General features: G+C 39.7%; 1 protein-coding gene across 1 annotated transcript in view; it reads left to right on the top strand.

Moving 5' to 3' along the window:
* Window positions 1-16172, top strand: part of slc43a1b (solute carrier family 43 member 1b) — a 29706-nt gene that overhangs the window by 5941 nt on the left and 7593 nt on the right. The window contains exons 2-12 of the mRNA XM_072678449.1: window positions 3816-3972; window positions 4442-4628; window positions 5722-5777; window positions 7209-7285; window positions 11184-11276; window positions 11688-11821; window positions 12604-12755; window positions 12979-13125; window positions 15238-15273; window positions 15728-15866; window positions 15971-16091. Of these exons, the coding sequence (XP_072534550.1) occupies window positions 3819-3972; window positions 4442-4628; window positions 5722-5777; window positions 7209-7285; window positions 11184-11276; window positions 11688-11821; window positions 12604-12755; window positions 12979-13125; window positions 15238-15273; window positions 15728-15866; window positions 15971-16091 (1296 nt within the window). The 5' untranslated portion in view covers window positions 3816-3818. The remainder of the gene's footprint in view (window positions 1-3815; window positions 3973-4441; window positions 4629-5721; window positions 5778-7208; window positions 7286-11183; window positions 11277-11687; window positions 11822-12603; window positions 12756-12978; window positions 13126-15237; window positions 15274-15727; window positions 15867-15970; window positions 16092-16172) is intronic.

Below are 16172 nucleotides of genomic sequence, written 5' to 3'. Positions count from 1 at the left end.
GCTGTCTGGATGAAGATGAACATTTTAACAATGAACTTTAACAAATAAGCCTTATAGTTAGCACTTTATTTTTAACTCTTTATTGCTAAATCTATACCTAGGAGTTGCTGTGGGCCTCAAACAGCTCTGTTTGAGCTCCTTGGAGATGGTCTGATATTTCCATAGCTTCTGTTCGAAACCTGTGTAGCAGCATTCCCCACCCCCCACCCCCCCACCCCCGGTTACACACACTATTGTCACATTTTCAGTGTCACTGTTCGAACAGTTTCTCAATTTACATAAATTATATAGAATCAGTCATAGAGCGAGATCATCATTCCTTTGAAACAGGACCCTAAAGTTTGCACAGCCTTGTGCCAGAGAGGTGCTGACCATGCATCAGCAGTTGGTGTAAGGAAGCAGCTGTGTGTGTATGCGTGGGTGGGTGTGTGGTTGCACGTCATCACTTACTTTGGGAAGAGATCTTTGACCTGTCGAAAGGGGATCCAGTGTCAAATAATAGTAGCCTTGACGTTGGCTGCTGTGTAGCCAATACAATCAGTTAGGTAATTCAGTTTTTACAACATAAGCCAAGTATGTTTTATAACCGAGCATGGGGACCTACTGCTCAGGTTCATGGATGAGGCATCTTATTACAGTTTAAAGACAATTAGCGTTAAAGTGTTCAGCACTGCTGTGCATGTCATTTGTGAAGAAAATAATAACAGTAAAAAATACTTTCTATACTATACCTTTAGAATAAATAAAAAAGTGAAAATGCTTACGCTGTGGTGAGGAGGAATCTGCCTGTACATGTTTTTAGCAATCCCTGAGGAATTATACAAAAACCCTGAAAAAAGGCAGCATGGAAGAGCTTTGAATTTGCTTTCACAGAAATGAAATGATAGTGTCTGTGGCCAGTGGTTGGTTGTTTGTTTTGCCTTATAGTGCTGTGGGAAAATATTGGATTTGAAATGTTTGGATAAATTACAACCTTTGTAAATTGTATTTTGCTTCTCCTTAGTTCTTGTAATCCCTTTTTCTGCATCACATGAGTGTACCTCTTGTTGCGACAGACTAAATTACATAGTTCAGATTGAATCTGAGTTTCAGAGTTACCAACACAGCCTCCAATTATGATCATTTTAAAACGTCCAAAGAAATCAAAGCTTGGGTCTCTTTCATGCAGTGTATGAAACTGTGAAAAAGACCATGTCTAAAATTTCCAGAAGTTGTAGGTTTAAATAGAAGACATATGCAGTGTTAGCTGTGTTATAAAGCAGTTCTGAAGTATCCCAAGTGCACACTTTTCTCAGTGTGTTTGCCAGTTCTAGAAAACTAGAACTCGAGCTGCAGAGTTAAGAGTACACAATTTTATCGTACACTCATGTCTGCGATGTTAGAGAATATAAGATTGAAACAGCTGCTGCTGTTTTACTGATGTTGTCCTTGTCCTCCACCACCACAGTGATCAAGGCGGTCGGTCAGTCATTGTTATAGCACCATGTAGCTAAGTGTAGCCACAGTTTTCTGAATGGAAAAAAGAGTTAAATTTCTTGGGCAGTGTCATTTCTGAGTGGGTGTGGGCAAAGGTGAAAGGTGAAAAGGCAAGCCAAGAGTGCTGAACAGCAGGAGGTCCACTCAAGTAACTGATACCTATGGATCAGAATCCCATCTTGATAAGGGCCTATCTATCAGAATATCACTGGTTGTTCAGTGTAAATGATGGGTGCTTTGAATGTACAGAGATCAAAAATGGTGTACCCCATGGTTCAGTATTAGGGCTCATGATGTTGTCTCTGAGATTACTGACTGTATAAAGGACTATAAGGATTGGCTGTAGATAACTTTCTTATAGTAAATGGAACAAAATGGAACTCTGTTGATAGGACTTAAGTACATATCTAAGAATTAGCTGATTAGCTAATAATGTGATAACTCGTAATAGCTGTTTTATATCTTCTATAGTCGATGTAGCTACAAATTTTGGATCCTGTTTATTTATTATCTTAGTATCTTATTCTTAAATGTATTTAGTAGGCTTGAGTGGTATGGAAAAATACCATATTGTGATTATACTGCTACATTTTTTGAACACCTTACATATTAACATATTAAAACAGCCGGAATAAGGCCTGGCTATTTTTTGGACAATATGTTGTCCCAGGAATAAACCATATTATTGTAATTTTAAGACCATATTTGCCACTGATATAACAATAATACCCATACAAACATAATTATCGTGACAGGCCTACCTCCGCCTGGCATGACACCACAAAGGTTGGCCTGCATCGTTTGGATCAAATATGCATTTGGATTTTGGGACTGCTTTGACTGATTTTAAGAAATAAACCCTTGCTGTCATATGGAGGTTTCGCTTTGCCTTTCTGGCCAGAATATGAGCAGCTCTGTATAACAGTTTTCTTGGCCTTCTAGATCTTGACTTCCGCAGTTCCATTTAACTGCTACTTCTTAAAGCCAATTGAGTGTTGAGTATTAGCACATGATATTTCAGTGGGAAACTGTTCTAATATTGCGTAGTTGTTTGAGTTGTTTGAAATGTTGAAACTGCTTTGCAGCTTTATGAGCCCAAAATTGAAAGCAACTAGCAGTCAATTTAGGATAACACCCAAGCCTTTAATTATAAAACCAAAGAGAACATCACTGAATATATAGGTAGTGCAACCCATCAGTACAATGGAGATGGCAGATGTTATCTGCTGTAATGTGCAAGATACAGCATGTTGTACTTGTGCTGAATGTGAACCCTGTCGAGGTGTAACAGGGCTGTCTGTCTTTTGCTTCTTTTAATGCCATTACAGTTTTGTCTCGGGTGTTAAATAAGTATGTTCACATATGATTTTTTACATTACAGCTCAGTGTAAGTTCCCTATGACACATTTGTCTTGATCTTATTTTTCATTTGTAGCTCAAGGAAACAAGCTGTTGAATTCTGCTGAATTTGTGGATTCTAAATGTTCAATTAATACCACATTTGTGTCTTGAAGAAAGGTAGAAAAAAGATAAAACAGATAATTTTATAAATAAAAAAAGATATTTCATTAGGATATTAGAACTTTTGCATAAAGAAAAAACTCTTCTTTTGCTATGTTTGTCCATTTTTCTGGTATTGAAATGTCCAAAACAAGAATTATATATCCAAAACCGAATGCAAATGGAATTTACTGTAGCTTATTACTCATTGTAAGTAACTAATGTAATTTGTTGTCATTATGTAATTAGATGTAAAGAATCATACAATGTAAACTGAATGTGTAACATGACAGAGAACAGACAGGAGGAACCAGTTTTGGCCTGTGTTTTCATGTAAATAAAGTTATATTTACTATTTGTGGTTCCTTGTTTAATCCTCGAAACACACAATTTCCCTGTTTACAGAAGCGTAGGAGAAAGGTTATACCTGAAACCTGTAACTACAGTATGTTTGAACCAAGTAAGAACCATATAAACTGTTTTCTACAGTTGTAGAAGTACAAGAACAAAAGCCAGTTGATTGACGGTTGTTTCGTCATTCATCTCCATTTAAAGGAATAGTTTGGCATTAACATGATTTATCACTTACCCCAGATGCTGATATTTAACATGTGCTTCTTTATTTCAGAATGATTGGTGCTAGGTCTATTGAATTGAATTGAATGGAATTGAATAAAATTGAATCACTATGGTGTTTACTGTTCCCCCCCTTATATTTATCATTTATCACCATTTAAATAAGACAATTCAGAGATGATGGGAGTGCTGTAGCACATTAGTATAGAGTGTCTTGGTGTCTGCACTTTCTCCTCTAAACCTAATCTTTCTCTCTCGTTCAGGAAATGGCACCGTCTCTTGCGCAGGCCTATAGGAGGCGCTGGTGGATGGCAGTGACCTCGGTGATAGAGAACCTCCTCTTTTCTGCTGTGCTGCTTGGCTGGGGTTCACTCCTCATCATGCTGAAGAACGAGGGCTTCTACTCTCACCTGTGCTCAGGTACATTAACAAAGTTCCAGCGCAGATCTACAGTACAGTAGCCGACCAGAACTTCAGCTTATACTAGTATACGCACTCAAAGGATTAGCTGTAAATAAGCATTAGTACTCGACTCAAATTCGCAATTCAATTTGACACAATACAGTAGTGTATTGATTGATAGAAACAGCTCCTGATAATATAGAAATGTTTAGTATGTTATTGTTTGCACATATGCACATATTTTAAAGTTTAAACCCTGAAATCTATAATTGATTAAAAACCCATAGTTTGAGTGTAGAAGCATGTTTAACAAAAGCCCCACCCCTCACTTTCCTTTGTTATGATGCACTCAGATGCCTAGTTTTGATTGACATTGACAGTGGTAATCATGGAAATACAATATTAAAGCAACATTATGTGGTCCATAAGTCCATGCCAGCAATTATTACCATGTTATTTTACTATCAGTCCTGCTTCCTTCTGATAGAAAATGGGACAGAGCTCCATGCTAACCAAAGCTCAGAGGATAGCTCAGGGTGGCTGAGCTGTGTGGAGCAAGAGGAGATTCTAAACCTCGGCTTTACCATCGGCTCTTTCATCATCAGCGCGGCCACTCTGCCACTAGGAATCCTGATGGACAAATACGGGCCACGCCCAATACGGCTGCTGGGCAGGTACAAAAAACTTTACAGCGTACATCTTATTTTTCAACATAGTCTTGCTAAAACTGAATCAGCTAGCATTTCACATACATCACTATACACTATATTGCCAAAAGTATTCACTCACCCATCCATGCTTCTACAAACATTTGTGAAAGAATGGGTCGCTCTCAGGAGCTCAGTGAATTCCAGCATGGTACCGTGATAGGATGCCACCTGTGCAACAAGAAAAGTCGTGGAATTTCCTCGCTACTAAATTTTCCACAGTCAACTGTCAGTGGTATTATAACAAGGGGGAAGTGATTGGGAACGGCAACAGCAACTGACAGTAAAACAGCAGTAAAATGACAGAGCGAGGTCGCCAACCTCTGTAAAGTCAGTCGCTACAGACCTCCAAACTTCATGTGTAAAGTTTGGTGGAGGGGGGATTATGGTGTGGGGTTGTTTTTCAGGAGTTGGGTTCGACCCCTTAGTTCCAGTGAAAGGAACTCTTAATGTTTCAGCATACCAAGAAATTTTGGTAAATTACATGCTTCCAACTTTGCGGGAACAGTTTGGGGATGACCCCTTCCTGTTCCAACATGACTGCACACCAGTGCACAAAGCAAGTTGCAAGTCCATAAAGACATAGATGAGCAGGTTTGGTGTAGAAGAACTTGACTGGCCTGCACAGAGTCCTGACCTCAACACCTTTGGGAATGAGACTGTAAGCCAGGCCTTCTCGTCAAACATCAGTGTCTGACCTCACAAATGCGTTTCTGGAATGGTCAAAAATTCCCATAAACACACTCCTAAATCTTGTGGAACGCATTCCCAGAAAAACTGAAGCTGTTATACCTGCAAAGGATGGCCCGACATCATATTAAACCCTATGGATTAAGAATAGGATGTCTCTCAAGTTCAAATGCATGTGAAGGCAGGCAAGTGAATACTTTTGGCAATATAGTGTATATATCAGATTTAACAAAGCCATTTTGATTGTGATGCAGTAGCCACCATCATTACATTAATGACAGCCATTAATGTGTAGTTCTAACTTTGTAGCTTGCACACACACAAGTGTTCATGAGTGACCTAGTCATTTTCACCATCCAATCTCCTCCAGCTTCTGCTTTGCTTTCTCCATGGTGTTGATTGCTGTGGCATCATATGATCCTTCAGGTCAGTGTATGTGAATGTGTGTATGTCTGCGTGTGTGTGTGTGTGTACACAATATTATTGATATTACTTTGCATTTACAACAATATATGACAAAAACAAATAAACGCATTGATAACAGGTCTGCCTTTTACATTACATGTAAGCAGTTATCTAAGTATTCAGTCAACACTAATAGCTACTGGTTCTGTTTTTAACAATTTGCCACAAACTCCACTTTCTAAAACCCCTTCAGAAAGCAACTGCTTTAGTTTAAAAACCATGTGAGATGACAAGGTTTTGGGCACTGCTGATCAAACTTTCTGTTACTTTAAATAGCTAAGCAACATGTTTTTTGTTGCCAGTCTTTGGGATTCTTCCTTGCAAAAGTTCTGTGAGATTCTTGAGCCATCTTGAGTTCGTTGCTATTTTAAAATCTAGCTGCACATTTTCAATGATGTTTAGGTCTTTGGAACTGTGAGGGCTATGGCAAAATCTTCATCTTGCACCTTTCGAGGTAGTCCGTTGTGGATTTTGAGGTGTGTTTAGGATCATCATTCTGCTCTAGAAGTAATCCTCCTTTCCTCGTCAGCTTTTTACAGATGGTGTGATGTTTGCTTTCAGAATTTGCTGCTATTTAATTGAACCCATTCTTCACTCTACCATTGAAATGTTCCTTGTGCCACTGGCTGCAACACAAGTCCATAAACCAACCCTGTGCGTAACAGTTGGAGACCCACACTGAACACTGCACCACCACTACAGAGTCTGCTAAATATTCCTGAAGGTCTTTTGCAGTCAGATGGGGGTCTTAATTTGCCGTTTGCCTTATGTGCCGTTTTCCAGACCTCATCTTGACCACTCCACATTTGGTCAACTATCAATTAATTACATTACTAACTGAGGAATGAGTTACCTGAAAACATGTTGTTATCTTCTTACAGCATCTCCTGCGTTGTGCTTATTAGGAATTGTAATTGTTAGAGTATTTATAAAGCTTTGAAATTTGAATCACCTGGCCTTTTCTAATAATGATTGTGAATGAGCCTTAGCCCTAACAATTACGAAGGTTAACTCTACGTTTTGCATTGTGCTTTATTTGTCACTCTACAAATTCTACAGAACCAGACTAATACATTATATTGTTATAATTTATGTTTGCACTTCATGTCAGACATCATTTTATGTTCTACTCACTTAACTATTTACAGTAACAGAAAGGTTGACCAGGGATGCACAAACTTTTGCATGCCAAATTATATGATAAGGAATACACATATGTATCAAATCACAATATATTGTTTATTTGTATTTATTCTACTATCAATATTTTGCGAACAAATAAACATTTTCTGGCCAGATGAATATCATTTTGCCAGATGCCTGCATATTCTGCTGTATTAAGACTTTGCTGTATATTAAGACTAAACACTGGTTCTTCCCTTTGCCTCTCAGTATTATCTGCCCTCATATTCGTCGCTGTCTCCTTTAATGGCTTTGGAGGAATATGTCTGACCTTTACTTCACTGACGGTAGGATAAATACACAGACACACACAAACACACACACACAAATGCACACTCATAGGCACAGAGGTATGAAGTCATATTTATGACTGGTTATACACTATATGGACAAAAGTATTGGGACACCCGCTCATCATTACTTTACTGACCAGGGAATGCTTTCTACTAGATTCTAGAGCATTACTGTGTGGATTTGATTACATTCAGTGACAAAAGTGTTTGTGCGGTCAGTATGTTGGATGATCACCACCCCACTTCATCCCCAACGTCCCAATGCATCAATCCCAAAAGTATTGGATGGAGCACCTCCATCATTCCAGAGAACACAGCTCCACTGCTCTACAGCTCAGTGCTGGGGGGCTTTATACCCCTCTAGCCCACACCTGGCATTATGCGTTGTGCCAGTAGGTTCATGTTTATCTGCTCCAGGGAATCCAATTCTTTTGGCGGTACTAGACTAGCTGCATGTGTACATTTGCACATTTATGTCAGCAATGACTGCAGCTTGCGTTCATTACAAGGGGTGTCCACCGACCTTTGTATTATTAAACACAAAAATCCCTTTATGTTGTTTGGAGAGTGAATTTACTGCTGGAATAAAGACCACAGCGCAAACATCACTGCCCCCCCCCCCAGACTGCCGTCCACATCACAGCTGTAAGCATTCACAGAGAAATTTGGGCAAAAAGCCAGAAAAAGAAGCAGAGTATAAATAGAGCTGCCATAAGGAAAAATCTGCCAAATTTTAGCCGTACACTAAGTGATATGTGCACACACACACACACACACACACACACACACACACACACATACAGTCATGAACAGAGATGTTGTGGTTCTTATTCACACAAAATGTAGCATCTGTGAAAATGATATAAATTACTTCATAAATGACAAGATTGGAACATCTGGATTGTGGAGCTGTAGTTTGGTGTGTGTTTGCTTTAGTTGAGTCGGCTGTAGCATGCTCACATATCTGGTGTGAATTTATCTGCTTTTATAAAACCTTGTTGGACAAGTGTGTGTTGTAATTGAGTGTTCAGTTTATGTGAGTGTGTGTGTATCTTTGGGAAGGCACATGTTGTTCCACTTCCAGACTCCAAATTTTGACCCTACACTTTCAGCCAATCAGGTAGCTGGACTATCCTCACGCCCTCACCTCGGCCACGCCCATACATCCCCAGCCACACACACTCCCCTCTGTCTGCCCTCTCTCTGTCTGCTCTCTCTCTCTCTCTCTTTCAGTTTTCATTCCTGGTACTTTTTGTTTTTTCCATTCTTCCAGTCTATTTCTATCTCCTCTTTCTTTTTGACACTCCTCTCTCTGCTTCTTTAGGTTTATTGAAATCACTCAGATAACAGATAACAGTTATATGGCTAAATTTAACATTAAGCTAATGTTAAATTGCTCAGTTTAACTAAACAGCTAAAATATACAGTATACATTTTAAATTGCTATCTAAACTTTAATGTTAAATAAAGCAGAAGAAATGAAGCAGTTGTTGAAATGATAAATCTGGAATCCTTAAAAGATACAGATTCAATTATTAATTGTTTTGTACTTTTCAAGTATTAATTGTTTTGACTTTGTTCCTCTTCTTTGCTCTTCTTTTTGTCATTGCTTTCTCTTTGTCTCCCCATCAATGTGCCGGAATCCCTGTTAAGCATGTGGAACAGAAACAGTATTTGTGTGTGCGCGCGTGTGTGTGTATGTGTGTGTGTTGCTGACTCTGCGTGTTTGCCATATTTCCAGGGATAGCAGGCAGTGCAGTTCATGGATAGACACATGTCCCAGGCTGAACTTTGATAAAGAGCAGAGTTGTGTAAGGGGAAGGAATTTCAAATGTTTTGAGTGGCCAACTGGCGATGTCTGTGTGTATGTGTGTGTCTGTGTGTATGTGTGTACAAATTCTTGTCCATATTAGGATTTCTGTGGGTGCGTGAATACGATAAACAGCACATTAAATCATCGACAGTAAAGACAAAAGACTAGAGACTAGCATTTGGTGTGTGTGTCATTTAAACACATGCACGTTCACGTCCACTATCCCATCCATTAAAAAGCCCCTGTGGATCTCCTGTGCAACGCTCTCAGAGCGTCAGGCAGAGCAGCTATACTCTCACTTCACTCTTTCACAGCTCACATTTCCTCATTCCGGAATAAGAGAGCAAGTGTGCTAATTCCAAACAATATTGTGACTGGGGTTGGGCGCTTATAACGGTATTTCAAAAATTACAACATGTCTAATTTGTCAAATTTTGTTTTGTGTCTATCATCTACTACATGGCCAAATAAGTGCCAAATGGTCCCATGTTCATTTAACAAAGCCAAAGGGTGGAAGCTCACTGATGATGCTCTGAAAACAGGTGGGGATAAAACTACAACAACATGCTGAGTTTGATTAAAAGGGAGAGCTGATGAACCAGTCTATTAAATGTACTTGTCAAAAACACTCCTAGGACCATTCACTGGACTTTGTGCTCTCAGATATGAGGCTTTATCCTGTGTGATTTGAACTTCAGGAAGCTGGAATACGGTCTGCGCTGTGGTGTTTAACCTGCTTGCTAACTTACCTAAAACTAGATTGTCTTTTTGTCGTTCTGTTACACCAGTTAGTCAACTTCGATCTCTCAAACTTGTGTCAGTGGCTCAGCAGTAAGTCAACAGCAGCTGCACTAGGTTACTGGTGAATTTGTAGCTAAGCTAGCTATAACAACTACAGCCCCCAATATCGGCCACTTCTCCATATTGCACATTTCCACTCTCCCTATTTTCCAATTAAAAAAACGTAAGATCCTGCCTTAGAGAGGCCTTTAAACTTCATTCTTGCACAATATTTAAACATCACTAACAATGCTGTAATCTTGGGCATCTTTGGGGGAAATGCGCAACACGTGTCCGATATTGGGGAAGGCCGTTGTTAGGGGACTAGCTATATGTTAAGCTAAGCAAAGACAAGCTTAGTGTGTGGGCTACAGAAGCAACACAACAAAGGAAAAATATTTAATTCAGTGCTTGATCTGAGTCATAAGTGTGCTTTCTGTCAGCCAGGCTTGAATTGATTCTGTAGTGAGCAGATTGTTATCCTGCTGAATAAGCTATCCAGCCTCTATCCTCTGATTCAGGGTAGTTTAACATTTGTAATCATCATCAGACTGATGGTTTAACATTTATCGAGTGATTTATTTAAAAGTGTGCACAATGGTCACTTAGTTTGTCATCCTGTGAGCAAACTGAACTTTGTATTTGATCATTTTTCAGGTTTAAAATAACGTAGGACAAGTTGGTAAGGAAGTCGCGTAAACCTAAAAGCCTACTTGTGCAACTTAGCTACTCCTCGCCCTGTTAATACTGTATACTATGGTAATATTTTAAGAGGGTAAGAACAATATGTGTACCACCCAACCCTAATCATGACCTATATGTAGTCTAGGACTAGGGGGGCTGGAGGAGATGGGGGGTTCACAGACTTTACAGATATGGGTAGGACGGGACACTTTCCCACTGGGTATTTTCTCACAAGTATTGTACACTAAAGTTGTGATGCACTTTTCCCAAGGGTGTCCAGGCTATAAAAGAGTTTCTCAGTTTTCTGATAGAGGTAGAAAGAGGGTGAAAAGAAGAGAAGGAGAAGGGGATTGAGACAAAGGGAGGTAGAGAGTGAGAGAGCATGTGGTTCATTATGTGCAGAGGTGAAGCGTTAGGCTGCCACTGTTACTGCCTGCCTGAGTTAGACACAGCTGTTCTTTTAAACACTGCTTGGCTGCAGGCCGCTCCAACACTCTGTGGTGCTGTGGACGCCCCCTACTGGATATGAATACATGTCTGTAAAACATACAAACACAGCTATTGTAATGCTGTTTTTTATTATAAGTTCTTGTGCTTGTCCTTGCCTTTTTTCAGCTCCCCAACATGTTTGGAAATATACGCTCTACCATCCTTTCACTCATGATTGGCTCATATGCTTCCTCTGCAGTTACCTTCCCTGGAGTTAAGGTAGGACAAACAAGCAGCCTACACTAACACAAAATCAACAGTCTTGGATTTTATTGTGTTTAAAAGTGGTTTACCTAATTACCTAGTATCTACTGTGTTCTGACATCAGCTCTCAGAGCCCGTTTAGCTTACAGCTGATGAGACAGAATACATGAGAAAGATTGTGAAGTCTAAGAAGTGATTTACGCTATTGTGCCTTTGTTGGAGAGATTTTGGCTTACATTTAGAGCCTCTGTTAAACCCAGGTTTGTAAACCATCAGTGGAAATGAATCAAGCTCTATACCAAAAGCCCAAAGCACTCACATTTTGAACATTGTTCAGGTACCAGCAAAACTGCTGGACTTCACTGTCCAGTAGCTGTAGTCCAGACTGATCATTTTTAAAGTTTTTTTTGTGTTTCTCTTTCTCAGCTGATCTATGATGCAGGCGTCTCATTTCATGTGATTTTCTGGGTGTGGGCGGGTTTAGCCTGCCTCGTCTTCCTCAACTGCTTTCTCAATTGGCCGGTGGAGCCCTTCCCTGCCCCTGAGGAGATCAGCTACACGTCAGTGTTACATCATTTTCAGTAATGTAGACAATGTACACTCACTAGGCAATTTATTAGGACCACTGTGCTAATACTAATTACTAGTAGTAATACTAGTATTACTACTAATATTAATACCGAGTAGAGCCTCCATTTGCTTTCAAAACAGCTTCAGTTCTTTGTCCCATATATTCCACAAGGTGCCAGTTTACACCTGGATAGTATCTGGATCTACTTTGGCCGCGTTTACACTTGTCATTAAAATAAATCCCTGGTGTAACCCGATGAGAGGCGATTTTACGCTCCCATGTAAAAAGCACACCAACATGTACCATCAATCCATTTTACTTTCTGTGAACAACTGTTTTCATCAAAATTGTCTACTCCAGGAGACTGTCAACAGTGTAGTGTAGCGGTGGGGCATCTACAAAAAAGTGAAACAATATATATATTGTTTATAAACAGTACTGTTTTTGAACATACAAAAAGTATTAACTTATAAGCCCACACTCTTAAAAATTAAAGGTATAAAGGGTTATTTAAGCAATTGAACAAAGAAAAACATGGTTGTAAAAGAGATTGAAGAAGAGTTTGAAGAACCTTTCAAAAGTTACCAAAGTAAATGTTCTTCACACCCACATCTCTTTTAATAAATTATTCTTTATGGAACTAAAATGGCTCTTCTGCAGCATCACATAAAGAAATCTTTTTACCACCTTTACTTTTAAGAGTGATGATGATGTTTTGTCTCTCTCGTGTCTCATGTCTCTCTCATTTCTATCTCTCTCTTTCTCTGACAGTAAAAATGTGAAGCTAAATAGTCTAGTAATGGATCACAAGGTGACAGAAGATCGCTGCAACAGTCATGTGACCACTGAAGAACAGGAAATCTCGAATAAAGAGCTTTCTGATGAACACATACACAGCAATGGCGTAGCCACACAGAGCCAGGGTGGGTCTCTCTTTCTGTCTTTTTCTCTCACACTCATACAAACATGTTTGTGAAATAAACTGAAAAAAAAAAATATAGATTTGCTGTACATTGAGACTTTGTTCGGACATGAAGAGAAAACCATTTACGTGTTAATTGTGTTGAAATATGCAAATTAGTGAGTGCCTGTTTTAATTGTTGCATATTTTTGTGTGTGTCTGCGTGTGCGTGTGTGTGTGTACAGGCTCACCACCATTCCGCCGCTCTGTGTGTTCGGCCATCTTCTTGTGGACTTTGATCACCATGCCCATGACTCAGCTTCGCATTATCTTTTATATGGGAGCCATGAACAAGATGCTGGAGTTTCTGGTAACCCATGGAGACCCCAATGGTGAGCTTTCCACTCCCCTTACTGATTCATAGGCAGGTGTATGAAGAATGTCTTAGTCAGAAATAAGCCTGAAGACTGAAGACTTCCTGTGAGGCCCAGGGCAAGATTAACCTCCTGAGACCCGGACTTTTGCTTGGTGTGCATTTTTAAATTCTCCTATTTGCGATTAGTTGGACTTGTAATACTTTTTTATACTTATATAAGTATAATAAAGTATATATATATATATATATACAGTGCCCTCCATAATTATTGGCACCCCTGGTTAAGATGTGTTCTTTAGCTTCTAATAAATTGAGTTTTTTTCTAAATAATATAGGACCACGATGGAAAAAAAGAGTAAAATCCAACCTTTAACTCAAGTGAATTTTAAGGGGGAAAAAAAAAATCCCTGACTAAGAAATAATAATTTTTCATAAAATCACCTGTTCCACAATTATTGGCACCCCTAACATTTCTTAGGAAATAAATGTAATTAAAGTATTTCTGTCAATTCTACAGTAGTTTACGAAGTTGATCAGAGTATGTAGGAACATTTAATTAGTAATTCACAACTTCCTGTTTCCCTGGGGTATAAATATGACGTGACACAGAGGCCATTTCTCTTCAACATGGGAAAGACAAAGGAACATACCATTCAAGTAAGGCAGATGTGTGTTGACCTCCACAAGTTAGGCAATGGCTACAAGAAAATAGCCACTCACCTCCACCTGTCCATATCTACTGTCAGAGGAATTAAGAAGTTTAAAACAACTGGAACAGTGGTAAACAAGCCTGGACGAGGACGCAAGTTTATTTTGCCCCCACGCACAGTGAGGAAGATGATAAGAGAAATAAAAAGGTCTCCAAAGCTCACTGTTACAGAATTGCAACAAATGGTAGCTTCTTGGGGTCACAAAGTCTCCAAAACAACCATCAGGCGCTATCTGCATGCCAACAAGCTGTTTGGGAGGCATGCACGGAAAAAACCTTTTCTCACTCACAATCATAAACGCAAACGTTTGGAGTTTGCTAAGCAGTACTGGAACTTCAACTGGGACCGTGTGCTTTGGTCAGATGAAACTAAGATAGAGCTTTTTGGCAACAAATGCAAGTATGCAGAAAAGCACCTCATGCCCACTGTGAAATATGGGGGAGGATCAGTGATGCTGTGGGCCTGTTTCTCTTCCAAAGGCCCTGGGAACCTTGTTAGGGTGCATGGCATCATGAATGCTTTGAAATACCAGGACATTTTAAAACAAAATCGGGTGGCTTCTGCCCAAAAGCTGAAGATGGGTCGTCACTGGGTCTTTCAGCAAGATAATGACCCAAAACATATGGCCAAATGTACACAGAAATGGTTCACCACACACAGAATCAAGCTCCTCCCATGGCCATATCAGTCCCCAGACCTCAACCCCATTGAAAACCTGTGGGGTGAGCTGAAGAGGAGAGTGCAGAGGAGAGGACCCAGGTCGCTGGATGATTTAGAGAGATTGTGCAAAGAGGAATGGTCAAAAATCCCTCTATCTGTATTCTCCCATCTTGTGAAACATTATAAGAGAAGATTAGGTGCTGTTTTGTTGGCAAAAGGGGGTTGTACAAAGTATTAACATCAGGGGTGCCAATAATTGTGGCACACATGATTTGATGTTAAACAATTATTTCTTAATGTGGGATTTTTTTCCTACTGAATAAATTCACTTGAGTTAAAGGTTGGATTTTACTCTTTTTTTCCATCGTGGTCCTATATTATTTAGAAAAAAACTCAATTTATTAGAAGCCAAAGAACACATCTTAACCAGGGGTGCCAATAATTATGGAGGGCACTGTATATATACACACAGTCCTGTAATATTGTAATACTGAGATCAGTGAGGATAGTAACATTGGGGAATCTCTCTTTATAGTTTGGGACAGAAGGACTAAGCATTCCTTCCAACTCAGCATGAAGCACACTGCTGTTCTCCTGTGGACTGCTGTCTATAGATGGATGTTGTGTTGCTGAGAATAAATCATAAGTCTTAGTGACTAAGCAGTGTTTTTTAGACCACAGTGACCAGTACAGACGGTTTGCTGGTATGTATGTGGGCATGTGTGCTAATAGACTGCTCTGATTTCTTTCTGATTCAGCTCCAGAACAGTTGGTGTTAGAAGCAGAAGAACAAGGTACGAAAGATTTGTTATTTCGATCACATACTTACACTTACTGGCAATTCTGTCCGTTCCACCTACCATATAGGCACTTTGTAGACATACTGACTGTAGCCCATCTGTTGCTGCACAATTTGTCAGCTACCTTCTACACCATCCATCAATGGGATGAGACCACCATAAGACCAGATGTTACTTGGGTAGTGGACCATTCTCAGGACAGCAATGATGCTGACATGGTGGTGGTGTGCTCAGCTGGCTCAGTTGAGGTGCTGGAGTTAATTACATGCATCTGTGTCATTGCATGCAGGGGTCCTGTGGTCACTGATGATTGAAGAAGGACTAGATGTTGACCACAACAAATTGTGCATTAACAGATATACCCTGCTGAATAACATAACGTTGTTATGATGGATGTAACTGTGAGTTGAGTTTCTTTGTGTGAACGTGTGTGTGTGTGTTTCCTCAGTAAGTTTCTACTCGTCAGTCTTCGGCACTCTGCAGCTGCTGTGTTTGGTGTCCTGCCCTCTCATTGGCTACATCATGGACTGGAGAATGAAAGAGTGTGAGGAGGAGGAGAAGAAGAGCATAGCAGATGGAGAGAAAAGGTGATGGACGGAGAAGGAGAGAGAAACATTAAATGACTCTATTCTCTATTATCATATTATTTCCCTTATTCCATCATTGTCAGCATGTCTAACATCTTTCTCAGGCCCCTGAAGAGAGACAGAAAGATCCAGAAGCTCGCCAATGCAATCAGAGCCTTCATCTTTACTAACCTATTGCTGGTTGGATTTGGAATCATCTCCTTAATAGACAACTTGCCTGTGCAGGTGAAGAACACATACATGCACAAATACACATTGTTTTTGTTATAAGCCATTTATAAATATGCATCAAGTTTGATCTTATGT

This window comes from Salminus brasiliensis, chromosome 4 (genome assembly GCF_030463535.1).
Source record: "Salminus brasiliensis chromosome 4, fSalBra1.hap2, whole genome shotgun sequence".
NCBI lineage: Eukaryota > Metazoa > Chordata > Actinopteri > Characiformes > Bryconidae > Salminus > Salminus brasiliensis.
Note: the sequence above shows the minus strand (reverse complement) of the source record. Positions and strands in the feature narration are given on the sequence as shown.